At 45.2% G+C, this 27,831-nt stretch overlaps 1 protein-coding gene across 3 annotated transcripts in view; it reads right to left on the reverse strand.

Moving 5' to 3' along the window:
• fndc3a (fibronectin type III domain containing 3A) overlaps window positions 1–27,831 on the reverse strand; it is a 294,181-nt gene that overhangs the window by 170,327 nt on the left and 96,023 nt on the right. For all 3 annotated transcript variants that reach the window (XM_070894043.1, XM_070894041.1, XM_070894044.1), the window contains one exon: window positions 17,047–17,122. In XM_070894043.1, coding sequence (XP_070750144.1) covers window positions 17,047–17,122 — 76 coding nt within the window. The remainder of the gene's footprint in view (window positions 1–17,046; window positions 17,123–27,831) is intronic.

Below are 27,831 nucleotides of genomic sequence, written 5' to 3' on the forward strand. Positions count from 1 at the left end.
GTTTTTTAAAAATCGTCCTAATTTGGGACCATCTTCTGAGCTGGGAGCTAAAACACAACATTTGTATTCCACATTGCTTTCACTTCCCATTCACAGCATAGCAAGTTTTAATAGTTTTTCCAAAATTAAGTATGAGAGTGTACATTTTAGACAAATATGCAAGGATATCACTAGTGTATGGGTATATGGTGCAGTAATATAGGAGGAAAAGAAATCGTAAGCCTTATTTATCATCATGCCTGTGCCAGCTCTTTGGTAGAGCTATCCAATTAATCCCACTCCCCTTCTGTTTCCCCAAAGCCCTGTCATTTTGTTTCCCTTCACGTATTTATCGAATTCTCTTCTGAATGTTACCATTGAATCTGCTGCCACCACCCTTTCAGGCAGTGCATTCCAGATCACAACAACTTGCTGTGCAGAAAAAATGTTTCATGTCGCCTCTGGTTCTTCTGCCAATCACCTTAAATCTGAGTCCTCTGCTTCCCGACCCTTCTGCCACTGCAAACAGTTTCTCCTTATTTACTCGATCAAAACCCTTCATAATTTTGAATACCTCTATCAAATCTCCCCATAACCTTCTCTGTTATAAGAGCAACCACCCCAGTTCCTTGAGTCTTTCCACATACCTGAAGTCCCTCATCCCTGGTACCATTCTAGTAAATCTCTTCTGCACCGTCTCCAAGGCCTTGACATCCTACCTAAAGTGTGGCATCCAGAATTGAACACAATACTCCAGCTTAGGCCGAACCAATGTTTTATAAAGGTTTAGCATAACTTCCCTGCTTTTGTACTCTATGCGTCTATTAATAAAGCCAAGGATCCCATATGCATTTTTACCAGCCTTCTCAATGTGTCCTACCACCTTCAAAGATTTGTGTACATACATCCCCAGGTCTCTTTGTTGCTGTACCTCCTTTAAAATTGGATCATTTAGTTTATATTGCCTCTCCTCATTCTTCCTACCAAAATGCATCACTTCACACTTCTCTGCATTTAATTTCACCTGCCATGTGTCTGCCCATTTTACCAGTCTGTCTGTGTTCTCCTGAAGTCTGTTACTATCCTTCTCGCTGGTTATTACATTTCCCAGTTTTGTATCATCTGCAAACTTTGAAATTATGCCCTGTATATCTAAGTCCAGGTCATTAATATACATCAAAACACTTCATACCTAACTAATATATATTGATGGTTGAGCTTCATGAGTTTAAAATGAATGTTTTTGGCTCGATGTACCCCTAAATAATAAAGGAAAATAACTTCCTGAGAAGATAGCCATAAGATCAGGATAAAAATATTAATTTAATCACAACATTTATGCAGTGTCTTTTAGGAAACAAAAATCAAAAGTGATGTTCCTTTTAACAATGATACCATCTACCAAATGGTTAACTCACTATCTAGAAGTTGAGCAACAACTAGAGTCTGTGGACGATTATGGAAAGAATTGGCCAGATAGAGTGTTATCCCCAGCTTTGAAAAGACCAAATCAATAACAGTGTTGGAAATGATTGATTGTGATGCTGCCCACCCACTCTTGCACTATATGTTATCAAGCTCTGCTCAGTCACAGACCTTCAATTCCTTGGGTTGTTTGTCACATCCAAATTATGCTAGGAGGAACAAATGAGAAAGATCACTCATGCAGCAAAAGGAAGCTTGAGAATCTTCAGAAAATATCAACCCACCTATCCTGGTTAGGATTTCAATGTTGCAAAATCCCTATATTTCCCCAACCGCTCCGCTAAGTGATTACATAGAATTACAAAGAATGGCCCAACTGGTCCATGTTTATGCTCCACATGAGCCTTCTCCCACCCCTCTTCATCTAATCTTAATAGCATAACCCTCTATTCCTTTGTCCCTCATGTGTTTATTTTGTTTCCCTTTAAATGCATCTATGCTATTCGTCTCAACTAGTCCTGTGGTAGAGTTTCCACATTCTAACAATTCTCTGGGTTTTGATGTTTCTCCTGAATTCAATATTGGATTTATTAGTGGCCTTCTTATATTTATGGCCCCTAGTTTTGGTCTCCTCCACAAGTGAAAACATCAGGCCCAATTTTCCCCAACCCCTTTTTTCGGCGTACTTATCTTAAATGTGGCAACTTTACGCGCTGGAAACGGCGCTGAAAAAAAGGGGCCCCATCCTGCCGACTCTTCGGTGTCCCAGCGTGGCATAGCTTGTGAAGTGGGGGGCGGAGCAACAGGCCAGCGCAGAAAGCACTGCCGGTAGCTGCGAGCATGCGCAGTGAAGTCTGCGCGCATGCTCCTGCCCTCCCAGCATGTCCTGCGGGCTGTGAGCAGGACCCGATGCTCGCAGCCCTTATCCCCGGCTGAAGGGACGCCCCAACGTTCGCTGCACCCTATCCCCGGCCGAGTGGCCTCCCGCACCGGCCGGCCGACTGAGTTCCCGGGCCGAGGTGGACTTCAGTTTTATTTTTTATTTATTGATGGTTGTGCAGAGAGTTTTGATTGGGGGGGTGGGGGGGGGGAGTGGGTGCAAAGGAGGAGAGTTTTGATGGGGAGGTTGGGGGGGGGGGGAGGGAGGGAAAAAGAGTGTTTTGATGGGGGATAGAAAGAGTATTTTAATGGGGGGGGGGGTGAGAAAGAGTGTTTTGATGGGGGGGTGGGGGGGGGAACTTCCAAAAAAAACTTGATTCGGGCATAAAGGTAGGACCTCTTTTTTATTTGTTATTGATTGATTATTATTTTTTGTGCTTTGTTTAGTGCTTTGTAAGTGTTGGTGCTTTAAATCTACTAACCTGCGCCGATTTCTTAACTGCCTGCAATGTTTTTCAGAGCTGGCCACATACGCCGACCTAAGTTGATTTGTAGTAAGTTTTAGCTGGCCAAAGTGGCATAAATGGCCAAAACTGGTGTAAGTGTCTGGGAACGTCCTCTTTTGAAAAAAAAACTTTAAAAAAATTGTACCTAACTGACTTACTCTGGAGCAAATTTTGGGGGGAAAATGGCATTTTTTAAACTTATGCCAGAAAAAACAACTTGCTCCAAAAAAATTGATGCAAGTCATGGCCAGGATTGGGCCCATCATCTCTACATCAAAGATGTGGAATTAAAGATTGGCAGGCAAAACTGTAATCCATCAATGGGCTGCTTTTAAAGAGAAGACCGTTCGGGTACAGTCAAGGTATGCTCCCACGAGGGAGAAAGGTCGAGCAACCAAAGCCAGAGCTCCCTGCATGACAAAAGAGATAGAGAGTAAGATGAAGCAGAATGACAGGTCAGGTTGAGAATACAGGCTGAATATGGAAAGTTCATAGGGGAAGTGAAAAAGGAAATAAGAGGAGTAAAGAGAGAGTATGAGAATAGATTGTCATAAAAGGGAATCCAAAAGTCTTCTATAGGCATATAAATAGTAAATGGGTATTAAGAGGTATGGGACCAATTAAGGACCAAAGTGGAGACCTACGCATGGAGGCAGAGGACGTGGCTGAGGTACTAAATGAGTACTTTGCATCTATCTTTACCAAGGAAGAAGATGCTGCCAAAGTCACAGTGAAAGAGGTGGTAGTTGAGACACTGGATGGGATAAAAATTGATAGGGAGGTGGTACTAGAAAGGCTGGCTGTACTTAAAGTAGATAAGTCACCAAGACCAGATGGGATGCATCCTAAAATGCTGAGGGAAGTAAAGGTGGAAATTACGGAGGTACTGGCCATAATCTTCCAACCCTCCTTGGATACTGGACTGGTGCCAGAGGACTGGAGAATTGAAAATGTTACACCTTTGTTCAAAAGAGGGTGCAAGGATAAACCCAGCAACTACAGGCCAGTCAATTTAACCTCGGTACTGGGGAAGCTTTTAGAAATGATAATCCGGGACAACATCATCAGTCACTTGGACAAGTATGGATTAATTAAGAAAAGCCGGCATGGATTTGTTAAATGCAAATCGTGTTTAACTAACTTGATGGCATTTTTTTGATGAGGTAACAGAGAGGGTCGGTGGGGGCAATGCGGTTGATATGGTGTACATGGACTTCCTAAAGGCATTTGATAAAGTGCCACATAATAGGCTTGCCAGCAAAGTTGAAGCCCATGGAATAAGGGGGACAATTTCTGCATGGATAAACTAAAGGGTACAATCCTAAAGTGGGTGCATGAACAGAGAGACCTGGGGGTATATGTGCACAGATCATTGAAGGTGGTAAGTCAGGTTGAGAAAGCAATTAAAAAAGCATACGGGATCTTGGGCTTCATAAATAGAGGCACAGAGTACAAAAGCAAGGAAGTTATGAACAACTTTTATAAAACTGGTTCAGCCTCAACTGGGGGTAGTTTGTCCAATTCTGGGCACTGCACTTTAGGAAGGATGTGAAGGCCTTAGAGGGTGCAGAAAAGATTTACAAGAATGGTTCCAGGGATGAGGGACTTCAGTTACGTGGATAGACTAAAGAAACTGGAGTTATTCTCCTGAGAGCAGAGAAGGTTGCGAGGAGATTTGATAGGTGTTCAAAATCATAATCATTCAAAATTTGATCTGGGCATCACTGATTTGCTAAGACAGAACTGAGCTGTAATGCTAAAATATTCTTAATTCCTTTATAGACATTGAGAAATTGACTAAGACATCAGAATACAGAATATATCCCTTTGAGTATTTTTGAAGTGGAGGCAGATGTGTGATCTTAAAATGTAATTGGTTTCTTTCCAGACAGAACTTGAAAGAGTGTGCGATAGAGAGAGAAATTTACATGACAAGAGGATAGAGTGTGCACAAGAAAGACAGAAATGGGATAATCAGCTCTACTCAGTTGGTAGTAATTTTTTAAGTTATCCTGCTGTAACACTAGAATTTATATTAAAACAACACTAAATTGAGGGGAAAGGGTGGTGCAGTGGTTTAGGGATTGTCTTTTCACTTCTGGAATCTGGGATTAATACAGCTCAAACTAATCACAAGAAATTTTTCTTGGTCTTCTTGCAGTGAAATGGTTTTGGGCAGCTGGTAAAAGGGGCCTTGCTTCCTTTAGTAACTTCGAACATTATGGTTGCAATTTCTCCTACCGCAGGTCCAGTGCGGCCAGGGTAGGTACAGGTCCCGACCTCGTTGCTGGTTCTAGCCCGCTGTGTAGAAAAGATTTTCTGTTGATTGGGCCCAGCGCGTTTCCCGGGCCAACTGAAGGAAGCGAGTCTGATGATGTCATTTGATGGCGTGTCATCAGCTTGTTTCCTGAAAGGGACCATGTCCAAATTGATTTTGGCAGTGTGCTGTCAGTGTTCTACAACACTGAAGTGCTGTAAACACTGACAATGACTGCACAAAGGTGCATGGCTGCACAAAGGCTCTCCCATGAAGCCTTCATCCCTTCCAATGGGTGGAAGAGAGCTCCCTAGGAGATCAACGCAGGCTGGTTGTACATTGCACAGGAGGACACAAGCAGGGATGTAGTCAGGAGGACCAGGCTGCAGTAGCGCAAACCTTTCAATGATCTCAGTGGATCACGAAACATTGCTGCAAAGCCACACTCAACCTCATCCCCATCACTCTGCCTTCCCTACCCTACTCCTGCACATCCTTAATTACACCAACTTACCTTGCAACTTCACCCATCTCTATCTACATTATCACTTCCCTACCTCACTAGCCACCCCTCACACTCACCCTCATCCTAGTCCAATCATACCAACTAACACCACAAAAGGATAGGCACTTGGGTGGTATGCCAATGTTCATGTAAAATTTCTGTTAATGTGCTGTCAAACATTGAAACCTTTATTTTCAACACTTTGCATTCTTGGACAGATGTGTGTGCACCTTTGGAAGTGGCTTAGTGAGTTGAAGTGAATGGCGAGACACAACAGTACCCTCCACAATGGTGAGGAGTGTGAAAGGAATGGCTTGGGCATTGTAGGGATGCTTTATGGTGTTGATGTGGGGTGGTGCCAACCTGCTGCATCATGTGGCAGGCAGGGTGTACAGCATCAAGTGAAGTAAATCTGGCCATGGAGAGGCCATACCTGACATCCTGGGCAGCAATGTGGTCGGGCCCTGATGCTCTGTGCAGTATCAGTTGATTGCAGAGAAGGTTGGTGTTATTGTTGGTGTTGCTGGTGTTGGGGCTAACCATGGTGATTCTGAGGACCAAGGTGAGAGAGTTTCAAGGGCACTGATGTTAATGTAATAGATGGCAGGTGAACTTGAAATGACAGCAGTGATCTGTCAATGGTGAGAGAGGTTACTCCAATGAGGTGCTCCAAAGACTTGCAACCTGCATAAAGCTCAATGTGCCTTCCAAGTGCAGTAAGCAAGAGCTTTTGATCTTGGAAAGTGAACAGCTGTGAGATGGGAGTTTTTATAGCACATTTCAAGCTGTCAGGTAAAGAAATTAATTCATGGTCATACAACTCCCGACGTCCTTATCTGACATGATCCCTGAGCAGCGTGAATCTCGTGGAAAACCTGGTACATGGTAAGTTCAGCTCAAAATTATTTTTAATAGGCTCTTAATAAGGTCATATGACCTAAATTGCTTCCCCTGCCGCTGCGTGTCGGGTCTGTTCAGCGTCGACAGACCCGACATCTGGGAAAGTAGCGTGACGGTGGGTTGTCAGCGGGGTCCCGATCCGCTGTTAATCTTTTTAAATTTAACAGCTGACCTGCCACCAATCCCGTCCTCTGAGCTCTAACAACATTTAGGCCTATGTTACTTATGTGACTCAGTACACCAGCAGCAATGAAATGCAGTAGTTAGACAGCAATATGCTAAAATCCTGCTTGATCTGAATACTGCATTTGGTCTTAACTCCCCTTGCGCAATACCATGGGTGATTAATTAATGTTTCATATACTCAGTTGAGTGGATTTCCATGTGCATTGCACTAAAATCTACCCATATCCCTCAGCCCATCTGCTTAATTGGTCTAGATCCTGATGAATGTTGCCAATTTCTCTTACAAGACTCCTACAGCTTAGTATTAGCTGCAAATTTCATGTTACTCCACCATTCATAGCCACCCACAGATATAGTGCTTTTTCCTTTTAATCGTCACCGTGCTTTCTACTGCCAAACTAAGTTTCAATCAAACTAGCTAATTAGTCATTTATTCCATGAGCTTTAGCCTTCTTTAAAATGTGGGGAATTGATCAAAAGCCTTCCAAAAATTATTATATCTGCTGACCTTTTCAAAGAATTCCCATATCCTACTGCATTTAAACCTTGCTGACCTATGACCTCTCTGCTTTTGGATGAACACCTCTAGCATTCCACAAGATATTCTCAAGTATTTCACACTACGGATGTCAGACTGGTCTTTAATATCTTGATTCATGTCTCGCTGCTTTTTGAATATCAGATTAACATTTCATACCTTTCTATCCTCAGATTCAACGCCATATTTATGGAACTTCTATAAACGATCATCTGAATTCTTTTCATTGACGATTCGAATGTTTATGTTATGTGGTCCAGGAACCCGGTGAACATTTAATTGCTTCTGTTTTTTCGTATCAGTAACCTCTATATCGGTCACATATTTTGAGAAAAAAAATGTTAGGAACTGGACTAAATCCACAGCTGTCTTTTAGTGAAGGCTGATGGGAAGAATGAATTCAACACCGTTCCATTTCTTGAACCCCATAATATTTTACCCAACTTTCTTGAGTGGACCTATACAATTTTTAATACTTTACTTTAAAAAAAAACTCAAAAAATATATTTGGATCCCTACTGCTGTTACCTATGGTTTGCCATTTTTATTGTTCTCCTAGCCCACAATCTATTTTAGTTTGCCTTCAGCTTATTTTATAATCTTCCATTTTCTATAAGAACTTTTTCTGCTTAGCGTCTAGACTACTTACACCTCTTTATTCAGCCACAGTACCTAGTATACTTTTCTTTCCTCAGCGATATACCTCCTTCCCACGATCTTTAACCTAGTCTTAAAAATGTCAGGTTTCCTTTTGCAACTTTCAATGTTGGTCCAAGCTCAGTGTAACTTTCTGATGCACACATTTTCAATAATTCGTTAGAAAAAGGTGTAGTGCCAGAGGACAGATAGCTAATGTAATTACCTATATTTAAGAAGGGGAAAGAACTTGTCCAGGGAATTATAGACCAGTCAGCTTAGCATCGGTGGTAGGAAAAATAATGGAATCCCTACTAAAGGAGAAAATAAAAGAACATCTAGAAACCAAAATATAATATAATAATGAACAGTCAGCATGGGAAAGTCTTGTTTGATCAACCTATTGAATTTTTTGAAGAAGTAACAGAGAGAGTAGACAATGGTAATGCAGTTGATGTAATTTATCTAGATTTTCATCAATAAGCTGCCTCATAATAGACTAATGAACAAGGTCAGAAAATGCGGAGTCAGGGGATAAGTAGTAGAATGGATAGCTAGCTGGCTTCAAGACAGAAAGCAGAGATTAGGGGTAAAAGGTAGCTATTCAGAAGGTGGGTACTGGTGTTCCACAAGGATCAGTGCTGGGACCACTGTTGTTCACAATTTATATTGACGATTTAGACTTTGGAATCAAAAGCACAATTTCTAAATTTGTGGATGACACCAAATTGGGGGCGATAGTTAATACTGAGGAGGACTGCAACAAATTACAGGAGGACATTAATAAACTTGCAGAATGGGCGTATTAATGCCAAATGAATTTCAACACAGATAAATGTGAGTATTACATTTTGGTAGGAAGAATAGGGAGGCTACTTATTACTTGGAGGGCGAGAGTCTGGGTGGGATAGAGGAACAAAGGGATCTCGGAGTACAAATACACAAATCACTAAAAGTTGCGACACAGGTCAGCAAGGCCATAAAAAAAAAGCGAACCAAGCACTAGGGTTTATATCTAGAGGTATAGGGCCCAAGTTTCCACATGATTTGCGCCTGATTTTTAGGAGCAACTGATGAAGAACGGACTATCTTAGAAATCGCAATTCTCCACATTTTTTTTTCTGCAGTTCGAGTCAGGTAGAACAGTTCCACTTTGGAACAGAATTTTTTCTTCAAAAGGGGGCGTGTCCGGCCACTGACGCCTGATTTGAAAGTTTCCACAGTGAAAACGTACTCCAAACTAAAGTAGAATGGAGCAAGTGAAGATTTTTATAGAACTGAAAAAACCTGTTCTACACATTTAAAAAATCAGGCGTAGGTTACAAATTAGGCGTCCAGAACGAGGTGGGGGGGGATGGGGTGGGGGGGGAAGGGAAGTCATTAAATTCTACAATCAATCCTTATTTATACTTATACAAATATTATACAAATAAATCCAACCTGAATAAACATTTATAAGCAAAGAAAAGATTAAATAAACCATCTTTCTACTTGTGTGAAAGTGCTTCAGCCATCGTTCGTTGCCGCGGGGGGTGGGGAAGGAAACCGCCGTTTGCCGCCGCGGAGGGGAGGGAGGGGAAGGAGACAGCGGTTTGTTGCCGCGGAGGGGAGGGAGGGGAAGGAGGGGAAGGAGACAGCGGTTTGTTGCCGTGGAGGGCAGGGAGGGGAAGGAGGGGAAGGAGACAGCAGTTTGTTGCCGCCGCGGAGGGGAGGGAGGGGAAGAAGACAGCAGTTTGTTGCCGCCGCGGAGGGGAGGGAGGGGAAGGAGACAGCAGTTTGTTGCCGCCGCGGAGGGGAGGGAGGGGAAGGAGACAGCAGTTTGTTGCCGCCGCGGAGGGGAGGGAGGGGAAGGAGACAGCAGTTTGTTGCCGCCGCGGAGGGGAGGGAGGGGAAGGAGACAGCGGTTTGTTGCCGCCGCGTAGGGGAGGGAGGGGGAGGAAACCGCCGTTTGTTGCCGTGGAGGGTGGGGAGGGGAAGTAGACAGTGAGAAGGCTGCAAGAAGCCTCAGTGCTGATGGCAATGTGCTTTTATTAAAAAATGTTCAAAAATTAAACAGCTACAAAGAACTACAAAAATGGCCGAGTGCCAATGTTTTTTTCACACTGAACATGCGCGAACGCTCCAACGCGCAGTGTTGCCGGCAGGAAAAAAACTAATTTAAATAGTACCCGCCCCCTCCCACTTACAGAATTGAAGGAGTGTAGGCTCCGCCCCCCTGGGCGCCACGCCAAACAGACAAGGAGCTGCAAAGCGCTCAAGAATAGCGCGTTTTTTTTCTAGCGCCGTTTTAGGCGCGAAAAACGGGCGCCCAGCTCGGAGGGGCGCCCATTTTTTATCCTGTGGAAACTTGGGCCCATAGAATTGAAAAGTAGGGAAGTTATGCTAAACCTGTAGTGAACCTTGGTTAGACCACACTTAAGAGTACTGTGTACATTTCTGGTTGCCATGTTATAAAAAGGATGTGGAAGCACTGGAGAGAGTGCAGAGAAGATTTACAAGGAGGATACCAGAAATGCCAGGGTATGCATATCAGGAAAGAATGAACAGGCTGGGTCTCTTTTCTCTTGAACAAAGGCTGAGGGGTGACCTATTGGAGGTCTTTAAAATTATGAAAGGTTTTGATAGAGTGGATTCAGAGAATATTTCCACTTGTGGGGTAGAGCATAACTAGAGGCCATCAATAGAAGATAGTCACCAAGAAATCCAATGGGGAATTCGGAAGAAAATTCTTTACCCAAAGAATGGTGAGAATGTGAAACTCGCTACCACAGGGAGTGGTTGAAACGAATAGCATAGATGAATTTAAGGGGAGGCTAGACAAGCATATGAGGGAGAAGGGAACAGAGCGTTATGTGGGTAGATTTAGGTGAGGAAATATGGGAGGAGGCTCAAGTGGAGCATAAACGCTGGCATGGACTGATTGGGCCGAAAGGCCTGTTTCTATGCCGTATATAAGAACATAAGAAATAGGAACAGGAAGTAGGCCATACGATCCCTCGAGCCTGCTCTGCCATTCAATAAGATCATGGCGGATCTGATCATGGACTCAGCTCCACTTCCCCGCCCGCTCCCCATAACCCCTTATCCTTTAAGAAACGGTCTATTTCCTTCTTAAATTTATTCAATGTCCCAGCTTCCACAGCTCTGAGGAAGCGAATTCCACAGATTTACAACCCTCAGGGAAGAAATTTCTCCTCATCTCAGTTTTAAATGGGTGGCCCCTTATTTTAAGATCTAGTCTCCCCCATAAGTGGAAACATCCTCTCTGCATCCTCCTTGTCAAGCCCCCTCATAATCTTATACGTTTCGATAAGATCACCTCTCATTCTTCTGAATTCCAATGAGTAGAGGCCCAACCTACTCAACCTTTCCTCATAAGTCAACCCCCTCATCCCCAGAATCAACCTAGTGAACCTTCTCTGAACTGCCTCCAAAGCAAGTATATCCTTACTTAAATATGGAAATCTCACCAATACCTTATATAGCTGTAGCAAGACTTCCCTGCTTTTATACTCCATCCCCTTTGCAATAAAGGCCAAGATACCATTGGCCTTCCTGATCACTTGCTGTACCTGCAGACTATCCTTTTGTGTTTCATGCACAAGTACTTCCAGGTCCTGCTGAACTGCGGCACTTTGCAATCTATCTCCATTTAAATAATAACTTGCTCTTTGATTTTTTTCTGCCAAAGTGCATGACCTTACACTTTCCGACATTATACTCTGTCATGTATGTACTTTTGGGATCACTAGTCACTAGAGGCGTCACTGTTGGAGGCCATTGGGCTGCACGCATGTGTGTGCAGCCCAAGTATAAATGGCCAGCCATTTTGTATATTACACAACATAATTTTGTATATTACACAACATACTCCATCTGCCAAATTTTTGCCCACTCACTTATCCTGTCTATGTCCTTTTGCAGATTTTGTGTGTCCTCCTCTCACATTGCTTTTCCTCCCATCTTTGTATCGTCAGCAAACTTGGCTACGTTACACTCAGTCCCTTTTTCCAAGTCGTTAATACAGATTGTAAATAGTTGGGGTCCCAGCACTGATCCCTGCGGATTCCCACTAGTTACTGGTTGCCAACCAGAGAATGAACCATTTATCCTGGCTCTCTGTTCTCTGTTAGTTAACCAATCCTCTATCCATGCTAATATATTACCCCCAACCCCGTGAACTTTTATCTTGTGCAGTAACCTTTTATGTGGCACCTTGTCAAATGCCTTCCAGAAGTCCAAATACACCACATCCACTGGTTCCCCTTTATCCACCCTGTTCGTTACACCCTCAAAGAACTCCAGCAAATTTGTCAAACATGACTTCCCCTTCATAAATCCATGCTGACTCTGCCTGACCGAATTTTGTTTTTCCAAATGTAATGCTAGTGCTTCTTTAATAATGGACTCCAACATTTTCCCAACCACAGATGTTAGACTAACTGGTCTACAGTTTCCTGCTTTTTGTCTGCCTCCTTTTCTAAATAGGGGCATTATATTTGCAGTTTTCCAATCTGCTGGGACCTCCCCAGAATCCAGGGAATTTTGGTAAATTACAACCAATGCATCCACTATCCCTGCCGCTACTTCTCCTATCCTATGTAATCCTATAATATATTACACCGCATCATCTTCAAATTACGGTAGGTAGTGCAACTGAAAGAATCAAATATATATTCAACTTGAGTACCCTGTAATAGTAGAATGATGCAACCAACAAATATTACATTTTGTTCTATTATCTATTGATCTACACCTGGTCAACTGTACTTTCTAAATTCTGCTCAACAGGGACAGCATGACATTGTCTATGAGAGCTACACAGCTGGGAAAGTTGATTTGTGAAGTTTTGCGACTGATAATCTATGCAGACTTTTTGAATCAATACAGAATGTTGATCTGGAACTGTAACAGTTCTTGTGGTCTCGGCATAATCATGGAGGTCTGGCTTAACTGCTAACAACTCTTGTGGTGCTCCTCTGACATAATCTTGTCAAGAACTGACTGTCAAACCATGGGCTAGACTTTCCACTAGGTGGCTAAGGCCCCAAAAAATGGGCCATGTTCCAGCAATGTGGGACGTCTCAGCCTTGCTGATCGCCGGCACAAGGCCCATTTTTTTTTTGTTGCGATTTTCCACTCGGCCTTACCCGGCGATGTCAAATGGGCGATGTGATTTTTCGGTGATCTCACGATCTCCATCATGGATAAGGGACTCTGGTGTAGACTCCTGGTTAATTTTATTGATGTCTATGGCTTTGTGCTATACTATGTCTAAATGCAATAGTTAGAAAAAACAGTTTGGCAGGCTATGGAGAAAACCCACTGAGTGGGCAGGACTGGAGCCAATGTCCTAGGGGGAGTGTTTGCTAGTGCTGTTGGGGAGGGGTCAAACTAATATGGCAGGGGGTGGGAACCTATGCAGGGAGACAGAGGGAAGTAGAATGGGGGCAGAAGCAAAAGATAGAAAGAAGAAAAGTAAAAGTGGAGGGCAGAGAAACCCAAGGCAAAAAGGGCCACATTACAGCAAAATCCTAAAGGGGCAAAGGGTGTTAAAAAGACAAGCCTGAAGGCTTTGTGCCTCAATGCGAGGAGTATTCGGAATAAGGTGGACGAATTAACTACGCACAGATAGCAGGTAACGGATATGATGTAATTGGCATCACGGAGACATGGCTCCAAGGTGACCAAGGCTGGGAACTCAACATCTAGGGATATTCAACATTTAGGAAGGATAGACAGAAAGGAAAAGGAGGTGGGGTGGCGTTGCTGGTTAGAGAGAAAATTAATGCAATAGTAAGGAAGGACATTAGCTTGGATGATGTGGAATCTGTATGGGTGGAGCTACGGAATACCAAAGGGCAGAAAACGCTAGTGGGAGTTGTGTACAGACCATCAAACAGTAGTAATGAGGATGGGGACAGCCTCAAACAAGAAATTAGGGATTCTTGCAATAAAGATACAACAGTTATCATGGGTGACTTCAATCTACATATTGACTGGGCTAACCAAACTGGTAGCAATGTGGTGGAGGAGGATTTCCTGGACTGTATTAGGGATGGTTTTCTAGACCAATATGTCGAGGAACCAACTAAAGGGCTGGCCATCCTAGACTGAGTGATGTGTAATGAGAAAGGACTAATTAACAATCTTGTTGTGCGAGGCCCCTTGGGGAAGAGTGACCATAATATGGTACAATTCTTTATTAAGATGGAGAGTGACACAGTTAATTCAGAGGCTCAGGTCCTGAACTTGGAGAAAGGTAACTTCGATGGTATGAGATGTGAATTGGCTAGAATAGGCTGGCAAGTGATACTTAAAGGGTTGACGGTGGATAGGCAAGATAAACATTTAAAGATCACATGGATGAGCTTCAACAATTGTACATCCCTGTCTGGAGTAAAAATAAAATGGGGAAGGTGGCTCATCTGTGGCTAACAAGGAAATTAAGGATTGTGTTAAATCCAAGGAAGAGGCATATAAATTGGCCAGAAAAAGCAGCAAACCTGAGGACTGGGAGAATTTTGCAATACAACAGAGGAGGACAAAGGGTTTAATTAGGAGGGGGAAAACAGAGTATGAGAGGAAGCTTGCTGGGAACATAAAAACTGACTGCAAAAGCTTCTATAGATATGTGAAGAGAAAAAGATTAGTGAAAACAAACGTAGGTCCCTTGCAGTCTGATACAGGTGAATTTATAATGGGGAACAAAGAAATGGTGGACCAGTTAAACAAATACTTTGGTTCTGCTTTCACGAAGGAAGACACAAATAACCTTCCGGAAATACTAGGGGACCGAAGGTCTAGTGAGAAGGAGGAACTGAAGAATATCCTTATAAAGCGGGAAATTGTGTTAGAGAAATTGATGGGATTGAAGGCCGATAAATCCCCAGGGCCTGATAGTCTGCATCTCAGAGTACTTAAGGAAGTGGCCATAGAAATAGTGGATGCATTGGTGATCATTTTCCAACAGTCTATCGACTCTGGATCAGTTCCTATGGACTGGAGGGTAGCTAATATAACACCACTTTTTAAAAAAGGAGGGAGAGAGCAAACCGGTAATTATAGACCGGTTAGCCTGACATCAGTAGTGGGGAAAATGTTGGAATCAATCATTAAAGATGAAATAGCAGCGCATTTGGAAAGCAGTGACAGGATCCAAGTCAGCATGGATTTATGAAAGGGAAATCATGCTCGACAAATCTTCTGGAATTTTTTGAGGATGTAACTAGCAGAGTGGACAAGGGAGAACCAGTGGATGAGATGTATTTGGACTTTCAAAAGGCTTTTGACAAGGTCCCACACAAGAGATTGGTGTGCAAAATCAAAGCACATGATATTGGGGGTAATGTACTGACGTGGATAGAGAACTGGTTGGCAGACAGGAAGCAGAGAGTCGGGATAAACGGGTCCTTTCCAGAATGGCAGGCAGTGACTAGTGGAGTGTCGCAGGGCTCAGTGCTGGGACCCCAGCTCTTTACAATATACATGAATGATTTAGATGAAGGAATTGAGTGTAATATCTCCAAGTTTGCAGATGACACTAAACTGGGTGGTGATGTGAGCTGTGAGGAGGACACTAAAAGGCTGCAGGGTGACTTGGACAGGTTAGGTGAGTGGGCAAATACATGGCAGATGCAGTGGATAAATGTGAGGTTATCCACTTTGGGGGCAAAAACACGAAGGCAGAATATTATCCGAATGGCGGCAGATTAGGAAAGGGGGAGGTGCAACAAGACCTGGGTGTCATGGTTCATCAGTCATTGAAAGTTGGCATGCAGGTACAGCAGGCAGTGAAGGCGGCAAATGGTATGTTGGCCTTCATAACTAGGGGATTTGAGTATAGGAGCAGGGAGGTCTTACTGCAGTTGTACAGGGCTTCACCTGGAATATTGTGTTCAGTTTTGGTCTCCTAATCTGAGGAAGGACATTCTTGCTATTGAGGGAGTGCAGCGAAGGTTCACCAGACTGATTCCTGGGATGGCGGGACTGACATATGAGGAGAGACGGGATCAACTGCGCCTTTATATACTGGAGTTTAGAAGGATGAGAGGGGATCTCATAGAAACGTATAAGATTCTGACGGGACTGGACAGGTTAGATGCGGGAAGAATGTTCCCGATGATGGGGAAGTCCTGAACCAGGGGACACAGTCTTAGGATAAGGGTAGGCCATTTAGGACTGAGATGAGGAGAAACTTCTTCACTCAGAGAGTTGTTAACCTGTGGAATTCCCTACCGCAGAGAATTGTTGATGCCAGTTCATTGGATATATTCAAGATGGAGTTAGATATGGCCCTTACGGCTAAAGGGATCAAGGGGTATGGAGAGAAAGCAGGAAAGGGGTACTGAGGGAATGATCAGCCATGATCTTATTGAATGGTGGTGCAGGCTCGAAGGGCCGAATGGCCTACTCCTGCATCTATTTTCTATGTTTCTATATACTCACTCAGCAGCGTGCAGCAGCCTGGCCCGGAAATCGGCACGGTCCCGGCCTGCAAGACCATCAGCAGGCCGGGGCCATTGGAGGGAGCAGCACGTGCTGCTGCAGGAGGGTGATGGCTACAAAGCCAGGTCACTGATTGCAGTGCGGGCAGGCACAGCAGAAGGGGAGAAGGAGCGGCAAGAGTCCATAGAGGAAAGTGACAGGGGCCCAGGAGAGACGAGGGCCCAGGGGCAGCATGGGCCAGCTCACACTGCGATGTGAGCTGGTCTCCAGTTAGCCTTGGGTAATCCTTACCATTGGACCAAGACCTAGCTCTGTCAAGCCCATGTGGTGGCTGGTGTGCAACGGCCACCACACGTTTAAAAAATCCAAGCACAGGCATCTTCCACCCTTCAACATGTAGTTCGGGATCTGGAATATTTGGTCCTTCATAGAAACATCTGTGAACTCATCCCTTTTTGGCGTAGAAGCAAGTCATCCTCGCTTCGAGGGACTGCCTATGATGATGATGATATACCTTGCAGACACTGATACAAATTTAGACAACTGCAAAACAGGAATCTTCAAGAAAACTGAGAACAATAATTTATTCCAATGGAAGAGTGGAGTCAAATATACTGCAAAAAAATCTAAAAAAATATTTACCATGACCCAGTGCATTGAGAAATTCACACATCTAGTTCAAGGATTTACCAAATTCATCGAGAGAGATCAAGATGCCACACCCTATCAGAAGCTCCAGAGACATCACAGACGACTAAATAGTGATGAGTTATTGATAGTAGCTTACCTGTAATGCACTGGAGTTGCCCATCCTCTCTTCTTATGGTAAATGTCTCACCTGGGTTGACTTGAACCAAAATAACCTGTAATTATATACATTAAAAATATTATTTTGCATGCAATTTTCAGTCAACTAAAATATGTTTTTAAACTTTATATTGTTTTTAAACTTTGAATTACATAGGAATAGTTATGAAATACAAGGAAAGCACCTTACATTTATTTAGCTCCTTTTAGCAAAATGTCTCAAAGTACTTCACATTTGGGGTCAGATCTGAGCAGAAGGTTAGGGGAGATAGCTGTAAGTGCTGTTGAAGAGGTATGTTTTAAGGAGACTTTTGAAGATGGGCCAAGACATAGCAAGGTGAAGGGGGTTTAGGATGGCGTTCCAAAATGTGGGCGCAAAATGCCTGAAGGATCTGCCACTGACAGTAGAGTGGAGGAGGGGAAGATCACATAATAAACCAGAGCTGGAGGACCAGAACATACAGACTAGCAAGACCATGCAGGAATTTGAAGACACTAATGAGGATTTTGAAATCAATGTGCTGAGAGGCAGGGATCCAATGGAGTTCGGCAAGGACAAGAGATAGAGAGGACTGGGGAAGACTAGATCGAGCAAAACCATAAAATCTCCCCTGATGAGAGCCGGGGAGATTTCACTAAGTCAGCAAGTCTTGGGATGTGCATGATTTCAAGCATCAGTCCAACAAGAGAAAACATATATTTTGGCCAGACAGGTGGACCTCATGCCTGTGAGAGATTAAGAGGAGGACAATTCACAATCAATGACCTACTGAGGGGAAGGGTGAGGTGTGCCGAGGCAATGTTTGGAGCAACCTTCCCCCAACCCTGTATAAGGAGATGGGGGGGGATGGGAAGAAAAAAAAAACTGAGCTCTCCAGAACTCCAACATTAATTGAGACCAGTTTGATTAGGGTAAAGGGTCAACCGATAACACCACAACTATGGCAACCCATGCAATACTTCAAAAGATATGGTACACACAAAATCCAGTTCAACTCCTGCGGATGGGATCGTTCACAGGGTCGGTTCGGGGTCATGTGTGTCTGTAAGCACATTTCAGTAGTACCCGCCCTGATCCACTAGCTTACAGCAGCAGTGGTAGGGAGCCCCAGTGAACCATCCTGGTGCAGAAGAAAAATGTGTTTATGTCTTCAGCTCTTAAAGGTATCAAAATGTGGAAGGCTCGCCTGCTCCCCATCCAACTGGAATTTCCTGCGCAATTTACAGAGGGCGGTAACCCAGTAGAGCTGGCTGCACCCCAAATTCTGCCACCTGTCAGGCAATCTGTGTAACTTAAGTTCTGGCACTGGATCGGAATCTAGTCTGGGCAAATGCTGTGACCATGACAAGAGCGTCAACAGTACTCATTGCAGCACTCAGTTCATGAGGGCAACAGGATTCCAAAGATCTTTCCTTGACACTGTGGGCAAGCAGAAGACTCACCCGATATCCCTGCTCGGTCAGAATTTACCAGGCAGTATACATCAGGCAGAATTTTGTTGGGTCTCTAGAACTGGGTTCCGTCCCAAATTCCAGCTCCCATCCAACTGAAACTTGGCCTTCCTATTGGAATTTTAGGGCCATATTGTGCGAGAGCATGCAGAAATCAAGCGCAGGCAGCAGGAAGAGCGTGCGGTAAACTAGTCCCACCCACCCCTCAACGACTGTCTGTCCCACCTGTGACAAGGACTGTGGTTCTCGTATTGGACTATTTAGTCACCTAAGGACTTATTTTTAGAGTGGAAGCAAGTCTTCCTCGATTCCGAAGGACTGCCTATGATGATGATGATTCGAATGGATTTGGTTTGCACACTTCCCATATTCAGCACCAAATTAGAATGAAATTCCGCAATAGGTCTGGGAACAGGAAGTTACAAGTGGACATGAACAAGTGGGCAAAACTATTACAGATGAAGTGTGAAGTCATCCACTTTACTTCCAAGAAAGACAAATTCAGAATATTGTTTTAATAACGAGACTAGGAGCTGTGGAGGAGCAAAGGGATTTGGGTTTCCAAGTACACAAATCATTAAAAGTGCACAGGTCCAAAAAGAAATCAAAAAGGTTCATGGAATGTTCACCTTTATCTCGAAGTGGAGGAAGTTATTCTTCAGTTCTACACAGATTTTGTAAGAGCCCATCTAGAGTACAGTGTTGTGTTTTGGGCATCAAACCTCATGAAAGATATATTGGCCTTGGAGGGGTACAGCGCAGATTCCCCAGAATGATACCAGGGCTTAAAGGGTTAAACTATGGCGGACATGTTGCATAAATTTTTCTTGCATTCCCCTTAAGTTTAGACAGTTGAAGTGTCATATAATCGAGGTATTTGAAATGATTATGGGATTCAATAGTGTAAATACAAAGAAACGATTTCCCCTGGTAAGAATATCAAGAACAATGGATCACAATCTTAAAATTAGAGCTATATCATTTAAGAGTGCTGTTATGTATGTAAACATTGTAACTGTGTAAGACTTGCCACCAGAGGGCGCAACTGTTCGAGGCCCAAGGGTCACCTGCACACCTTGTGCAAGGGAGTATAAAAGATTGTCTGCCATGCTGCTTAGGCACTCTGGAGTTGTATTAAAGAGACTAAGGTCACATCAGTTTTAGCTCATAGTACTCAGTCTTGTGGAGTTCTTCCATACTTAACAATTGACGACGAGTAACAGATTCCAAACTTTCACGTGGTCATGGCTGTCGTTGGTATTTTAGAGCGATTTGTAGAGGGTGATGATTGGGAAGCCTTCGTTGAGCATCTCGACCAGTACTTCATGGCCAATGAGCTGGATGGGGACGATATAGCGATCAAGCACAGGGTGATTCTCCTCACCGTGTGTGGGTCCACAATATACAGCCTCATCAAGAATCTGCTAGCACTGGAGAAACCAATGGAGAAGACAGATATAGAGTTGTGTACGCTGGTTCGGGAACACCTCAAGCCGAAGGAGTGCGTCTTAATGGCCAGGTATCGATTCTACACACACCACCGCTCCGAGGACGTGGCGAGTTATGTCACCGACCTGAGACGCCTTGCAGGAACTTGCGAGTTTGCTGGATTTTTGGGGGAAATGCTGCGGGACTTTTTTGTTCTTGGCATCGGCCACGAGGTCATCCTTCGCAGAATCCCTAGACCTGAGCAAGGCCATCATGATAGCCCAGGCATTCATATCCACAAGCAATAATACCAGATACCTTCCAAGCATCGAAGCTCACCGGCAAGTACTGTGCATAAAATAACGTTGCTAGCAGGCAGAACTGCATATGGCAGGGCCTAGGATGACTCAGTGTCCGCCATTGGGCGTGAATGCGAATCCATTAGCAACATGTTGGCGCTGCGGGGGTAATCATCGAGTCCATCAATGTCGATTCAAGCACGTGTGCAAAGGCTGCAAAACAACAGGGCACCTCCAGCAAATGTGCAAGAGTGCTGCGACTCACCACGTGGCAGAGAATGATCGATCCGGCGTGGATCACGCTGAACAAACAAGAGGCAACTCAGCCCGAGGAAGAAGTGTATGGGGTACACACCTTCACCATCAAGAGCCCTCCTATTATGCTGAAAGTCAAACTGAACGGTATTCCGGTGTCAATGGAGTTGGACATGGGGGCGAATCAGTCAATTATGAGCCAGAAGGCTTTTGAGAAACTGTGGGGCAACAAAGCACAAAGGCCCAAACTGAGCCAATTCAGACAAAGCTACGCACCTACACCAAAGAGCTCATATCAGTCATTGGTAGTGCGGCAGTTAAGGTATCGTATGTTGGAGCTTTGCATAATTTATCACTGTGGATTGTACCAGGTGATGGCCCAACGCTATTCGGCAGAAGCTGGCTGGGAAAGATTCAATGGAACTGGGACGACATCAAAGCACTACCTTCAGTGGATGATGCCTCGACGCCCAAGTGCTGAGCAAGTTTCCGTCGCTATTTGAACCAGGCATTGGCAACTTCACAGGCGCCAAGGTGCAGATCTATCTAGTCCCCGATGTCAAGCCCATTCATCACAAGGCTCGAACGGTTCCATATATGATGAGGGATCGAACTGGACAGACTTCAACGGGAGGGAATCATATCGCCAGTCGAGTTCAACGAGTGGGCCAGTCCGATTGTTCTGGTGTTGAAAAGCGATGGCACGGTCAGAATCTGTAGAGACTACAAGGTAACGATCAACTGATACCGAAGGCGGATGACCTGTTCGCAACGTTAGCTGGGGGGGGGGGGCGGGGGAGTGGTTCACCAAGTTGCACCTAACATCCACCTACATGACACAGGAGCTGGCTGAATCTTCGAAAAAATTGACGTGGATCAACATGCATAAAGGACTGTTCATATACCACAGGTACCCTTTTGGGATTCGCTCGACTGCTGCCATCTTCCAGAGGAACATGGAGAATCTGCTGAAATCAGTTCCACACACCGTTGTGTTTCAAGATGACATCCTGATCACCGGTCGTGACACCACCGAACACCTGCACAACCTGGAAGAGGTTTTAAGTCGACTAGACAGAGTGGTGCTCAGACTGAAATGCTCCAAGTGTGCTTGCCTTGGGCCAGAGGTCGAAATTTTGGGGAGAAAGATTGCATCAGACCCACGGACTCAAAGACAGAGTCCATCAAGAATGCGCCCAGATCACAGAATGTGATGGAGCTGCGTTCGTTCCTGGGACACAACTATTTTGGTAACTGTTATATATGTAAACTTGTATTTACTCTGTACAGCCACCAGAGGGCTCATCCCCTGGAGTCCCAAAGAATCCCATAATCCCTTGGGAGCACAGGTATTTAAGGAGGCTTCGCAGGTTGGAGAGGCACTCTGGAGACATGCAAAAGACTAAGGTCACACTTTACTTTGAGCTCACAGTGTTCAGTCTGATTCTTTCTCCATACACTACAACTGGCGACGAGATACAGATAGGGAACCCAAAGATGCAGAGAACAGTGGGCATCCTGGAGAGAAATGATTGGGAAACTTTTGTGGAGCGACTCAACCAATACTTTGTGGCCAACGAGCTAGGTGGGGAAGAGAGCGCTACCAAACGAAGGGCGATCCTCCTCAGCGTCTGTGGGGCACTAACGTATGGTCTCGAAGAATCTGCTCACTCCAACTGATAGAGAATTCAAACAGGCTGCAAAGTTGAGAAAACACAGACCCCCAATGCCTACGTGAGAATGAGCACATTGCATTAAGTCATCAATCAACTTGACATTTCAGGACTTTTGACAGCGAGCCAATTAGGGGTTAACAACATATCAATTGAGCCAAGGTCAAAGGAGGCGAGTTCATGTCTGTAAATTGATCCAGGATAAGTACAGCCATGTTTTGCCATGTGTTTTAGAAGAACAAAGAGCTGGAACCCTGCCAAGGTTCTGCTGCTGCTGCTGGAATAAAATTACTTTAAATCGACAACCGGAGTTCGCATCTCATTGAAAATTAAGAGATCTAACACCAACGAAACCCATGGAGAAATCATACGACGATTTGTGCACACTGGTCCGAGAGCATTTGAACCTGAAGGAAAGCGTTCTGACGGCGAGGTACCGGTTCTACACCTACAAAAGGTCTGAAGGCCAGAAAGTGGCGAATTATGTCGCCAAGCTAAGACGCCTTGCAGGATATTGCAAATTTGGAGGACATTTGGAGCACATGCTCAGAGACTTTTTCGTACTTGGCATTGGCCACGAAACCATACCAAGCAAACTTTTGACTGTAGAGACCCCAACCTTGAGTAAGGCCATAGCGATAGCCCAGGCGTTCATTGCCACCAGTGACAATATGAAGCAAATCTCTCAGCACACAAGTGCTGCTACAAGTACTGTGAACAAAGTGATGTTTTCGAATCGTAACGTACAGGACAGGTCACACATACTTGCAGCTACACGTCCGCAGATGTCTCAGAGTTCACCATCAAGGGTGGTGAATGCAAGGCCATTAACACTTTGTTGGCGATGAGGGGGTGATCATCGTTTCCATTCATGCCGATTCAAAGGATACGTTTGCAAGGGCTGTGGAACAATGGGACACCTCCAACGAGCGTGCAGGCAAGCTGCAAAGCCTATTAAACCTTCAAACCACCATGTTGCAGGGGAGGACAGATCCACGGAGGATCACGATGAACCAGAGCCTCAGATCGAAGAGGCAGAGGTACATGGGGTGCACACATTCACCACGAATTGTCCCCCGATAATGCTGAATGTTGAACTAAATGGACTCCGCGTCAATGGAGCTGGACGCGGGTCAGTCTATCATGGGCAAAAAGACTTTCGAAAGGTTGTGGTGCAACAAGGCCAGTCTTAACTCCAGTTCGCACGAAACTAATAACTTACACGAAAAAACGGATTCCTGTAATCGGCAATGCTACCGTAAAGGTCTCCTACAATGGAGCGGTGCACAAGCTAGCACTCTGGGTGGTACCGGGCGATGGTCCCACGCTGCTCGGCAGGAACTGGCTGGGAAAGATATGCTGGAACAGGGACGATGTCCGAGCGCTATCACCCTCTGACGACACTTCGTGTGCCCAGGTCTTCAAAACAAATTTCCTTCGCTGTTTGAACCAGGCATCGGGAAATTCCAAGGAGCAAAAGTGCAGATCCACCTAATTCCGGGGGCGTGACTCATCCATCACAAGGCGAGAGCAGTACCATACATGATGAGAGAAAGGGTAGAGATTGAGCTAGACCGGCTGCAAAGAGGGCATCATTTCCCCGATTGAGTTCAACGAGTGGGCCAGCCTATCGTCTCAGTCCTCAAGGGAGACGGCACGGTCAGAATCTGTGGCGATTACAAAGTAACTATCAATCATTTCTTCATGCATTACCCACTACCAAAGGCCGACGACCTCTTTGCAACGTTGGCGGGAGGAAAGACGTTCAACGAAGCTGGATCTGACTTCAGCCTATATGACACAGGAACTAGAGGAATCATCGAAGGCCCTCACCTGCATCAACACGCACAAAGATCTTTTTGTTTATAACAGATGCCCATTTGGAATCTGATCGGCGGCACCGATATTCCAGAGAAACATGGAAAGCTTACTGGAGTCGGTCCTGCACACCGTGTTCTTCCAGGACGACATCTTGGTCACAGTCGAGCAACTGCAGAACCTGGAGGACGTTCTTAGTTGACTCAACCGCGTGGGGCTCAGGTTAAAACGCTCCAAAGTGCGTTTTCCTGGCGCCTGAAGTGGAGTTCCTGGGAAGGAGAATTGCGGCAGACGGCATCAGGCCCACCAACGCGAAGACGGAGGCAATAGAGAACGCACCGAGGCCACAGAACGTGACGGAGCTGCGGTCGTTGCTGGGACTCCTGAACTACTTTGGTGTCTTCTTACCGGGACTCAGCACCTTGTTAGAACCACTGCATATCTTACTACGAAAAGGGGCCGAATGAGTTTGGGGCAAAAGCCAAGAAAATGCCTTTGTAAAAATGAGAAAATTGTTATGCTCAAACAAATTGCTTGTGTTGTATGATCCATGTAAGTGTTTGGTACTAGCATGTGATGCGTCGTCATATGGCGTCGGGTGTGTATTGCAACAAGCTAACAATTTCGGGAAACTGCAACCGGTTGCTTATGCATCCAGGAGCCTACAGCATGATTGAGAAAGAAGAGTTAGCAGGTGTCTATGGGGCATCAATATCTGTTTGGGATAAAATTCGAATTGGAAACAGACCATAAGCCACTTATATCCCTGTTCTCCCAGAGTAAAAGGGATAAATACCAACGCAGTGGCCCACATCCAGAGATGGGCACTCACGTTGTCCGCATACACCATCCGCCACAGGCCAGGCACAGAAAACTGCGCCCATGCTCTCAGTAGGCTGCCATTGACCACCACGGGGGTGGAAATGGCGCAGCCCGCAGATCTAGCCATGATTATGGAAGCATTTGAAAGTGAGCAATCTCCCGTCACTGCCCGGCAGATCAAAACCTGGACAAGCCAGGACCCCTTATTTTCTCTAGGCAAAAGCTGTGTGCTTCACGTGAGCTGGTTCAGTGTCCCAGTGGAAATGCAGGAAGAGATAAAGTCGTTCCAGGTGCGCAAAGATGAAATGTCTACACAGGCAGACTGCCTTCTGTGGGGCAATCAAGTAGTGGTCCCCAAGAAGGACAGAGACACCTTCATCAATAACCTCCACAGTACCCACCCAGGCATCGTAATGATGAAAGTGATAGCCAGATCCCACGTGTAGTGGCCCGGTATCGATGCGGACTTAAGAGTCCTGCGTTCACAGATGTAATACATGCTCGCAGTTAAGCAATGCACCCAGGGAGGCGCCGCTAAGTTTATGGTCTTGGCCCTCCAAACCGTGGTCTAGGGTACACGTCGACTCTGCAGGCCCGTTCTTGGGTAAAATGTTCCTTGTGGTTGTAGACGCGTACTCCAAATGGATTGAATGTGAGATAATGTCGGCTAGCACGTCCGCTGCCACTACTGAAAGCCTGCGGGCCATGTTTGCCACACACGGCCTACCCGATGACCTGGTGAGACAACGGGCCATGTTTTACCAGCGCTGAGTTCAAAGAATTCATGACCCATAACAGCATCAAACAAGTCACATCAGTCCTGTTTAAACCAGCGTCTAATGGTCAGGCAGAGAGAGCAGTGCGAACCATCAAGCGAGGCTTGAAGAGGGTAACTGAAGGCTCACTGCAGACACGCCTATCCCAAGTCCTGCTTAGCTACCGCACAAGACCCCACTCACTCACTGGGATCCCACCTGCTGAACTGCTCATGAAAAGAGCACTTAAGACAAGACTCTCGTTAGTTTACCCTGATCTACATGAACAGGTAGAAAGCAGGCAGCTTCAACAAAGTGCATACCATGATAACGCAAATGTGTCACGCGAGATTGAAATCAATGATCCTGTATTTGTATTAAATTATGGACAAGGTCCCAAGTGGCTTCCCGGCACTGTCATGGCCAAAGAGGGGAGCAGGATGTTTCAGGTCAAACTTTCAAATGGACTCATTCACTGGAAACACTTGGACCAAATCAAACTCAGATTCACGGACTATCCTGAGCAACCCACCTTGGACCCTACCTTTTTTGATCCCCAACATACACACCAGTGGCAACTGGCACCACGGTTGACCACGAAGCAGAACCCATCATCCACTGCAGCCCAGCAGGGCCCAACACACCAGGCAGCGCAGCAAGGCCAGCTGCACAGCAGCCCAGCGAGGGCCCAACAAATGATTCAACACCACCATCTTTCACACCAAGCTGATCAACCAGGGCAAGAAGGGCCCCAGATCGACTCACATTGTAAATAGTTACACTATTGACTTTGGGGGTAGGGGGGGGTGAGAAAAAGAGTGTTGATATATATGTAAACTTGTAATTACTCTGTACAGCCAGGAGAGGGCTCATCCCCTGGAGTCCCAAGGGATCCCATAATCCGTTGGGAGCACAGGTAGTTAAGGAGGCTTCATAGGTTGGAGAGGCACTCTGGAGACCTGCAATAAAAGATTACGGTCACACTTTACTTTGAGCTCAGTGTTCAGTCTGACTCTTTCTCCATACACTACAGTAACTTTCTACCCGGGTTAAGCACTTCGCTGGAACCGTTGCACATGTTGCTACGTAAGGGTGACAACTGGGTTTGGGGTAAATTTCAAGAGACAGCCTTTGAGAAGGGCAGAAACCTATTTTGTTCTAATAAGTTACTTCTACTGTATGACCCGTGTAAACGATTAGTGCTAGCTTATGATGCATGTGTTACAGCAGACCAATGTATCGGGCAAACTTCAACCAGTCACATACGCGTCTAGAAGTCTGTCTAAAGCTGAAACAGCCTACAGTATATGGTCGAGAAAGAGGCGTTAGCATGTGTATATGGGGTTAAGAAAATGCACCAATACCTATTTAGACTTCGGTTTGAGCTTGAAACCGACTACAAACCGCTCATTTCACTGTTTTCAGAAAGCAAAAGTATCAACACCAATGCTTCATCCCGCATCCAAAGATGGGCACTAACATTGTCCGCCTATCACTATATTATCCGCCACAGACCAGGCACGGAGAACTGTGCTGATGCCCTCAGTTAGCTACCATTGCCCACTACCTGGGTGGAAATGGCACAGCCCACAGACTTGCTTCTGGTCATGGATGCTTTTGAGAGCGAGGGGTCACCCGTCACTGCTCGCCAGATCAGGACCTGAACCAGCCAGGATCCTGTGCTATCACTTGTAAAAAGTTGTGTCCTCAGTGGGAGCTGGTCTGCTGTTCCTGGGGAGATGCAAGATGAAATTAAGCTGTTTCACCGACGCAAAGGTGAAATGTCCATCCAGTTGGAGTGCCTCTTATGGGGTAATTGTGTGGTTTTGCCAAAAAAAAGGCAGGGAAACGTTTATACGCGACCTACATAGTACCCACCAGGCATAGTCATGATGAAGGCTATAGCCAGGTCGCATGTTTGGTGGCCCGGCATTGACTCAGACTTAGAGTCATGCATACACCAGTGCAACACATGCTCATAACTGAGCAATGCACCAAGGAGGCTCCATTGAGTCTGCGGTCATGGCCCTCCAAACCGTGGTCCAGGATCCACATAGATTTTGCTGGCCTTTCTCGGAAAGAAGTTTTTAGTTGTAGTGGACGCTTAATCTGAATGGATTGAATGCGTAATCATGTCATCCAGCACATCCACTGCCAACATTGAAAGCCTCTGGGCTACGTTCGCCACCCATGGCTTGCCCGACATCCTTATCAGTGACAATGGACCATATTTCACCAGCTCGGAATTCAATGAGTATATGAC

This window comes from Pristiophorus japonicus, chromosome 11, assembly GCF_044704955.1.
Source record: "Pristiophorus japonicus isolate sPriJap1 chromosome 11, sPriJap1.hap1, whole genome shotgun sequence".
Taxonomy (NCBI): Eukaryota; Metazoa; Chordata; class Chondrichthyes; family Pristiophoridae; genus Pristiophorus; species Pristiophorus japonicus.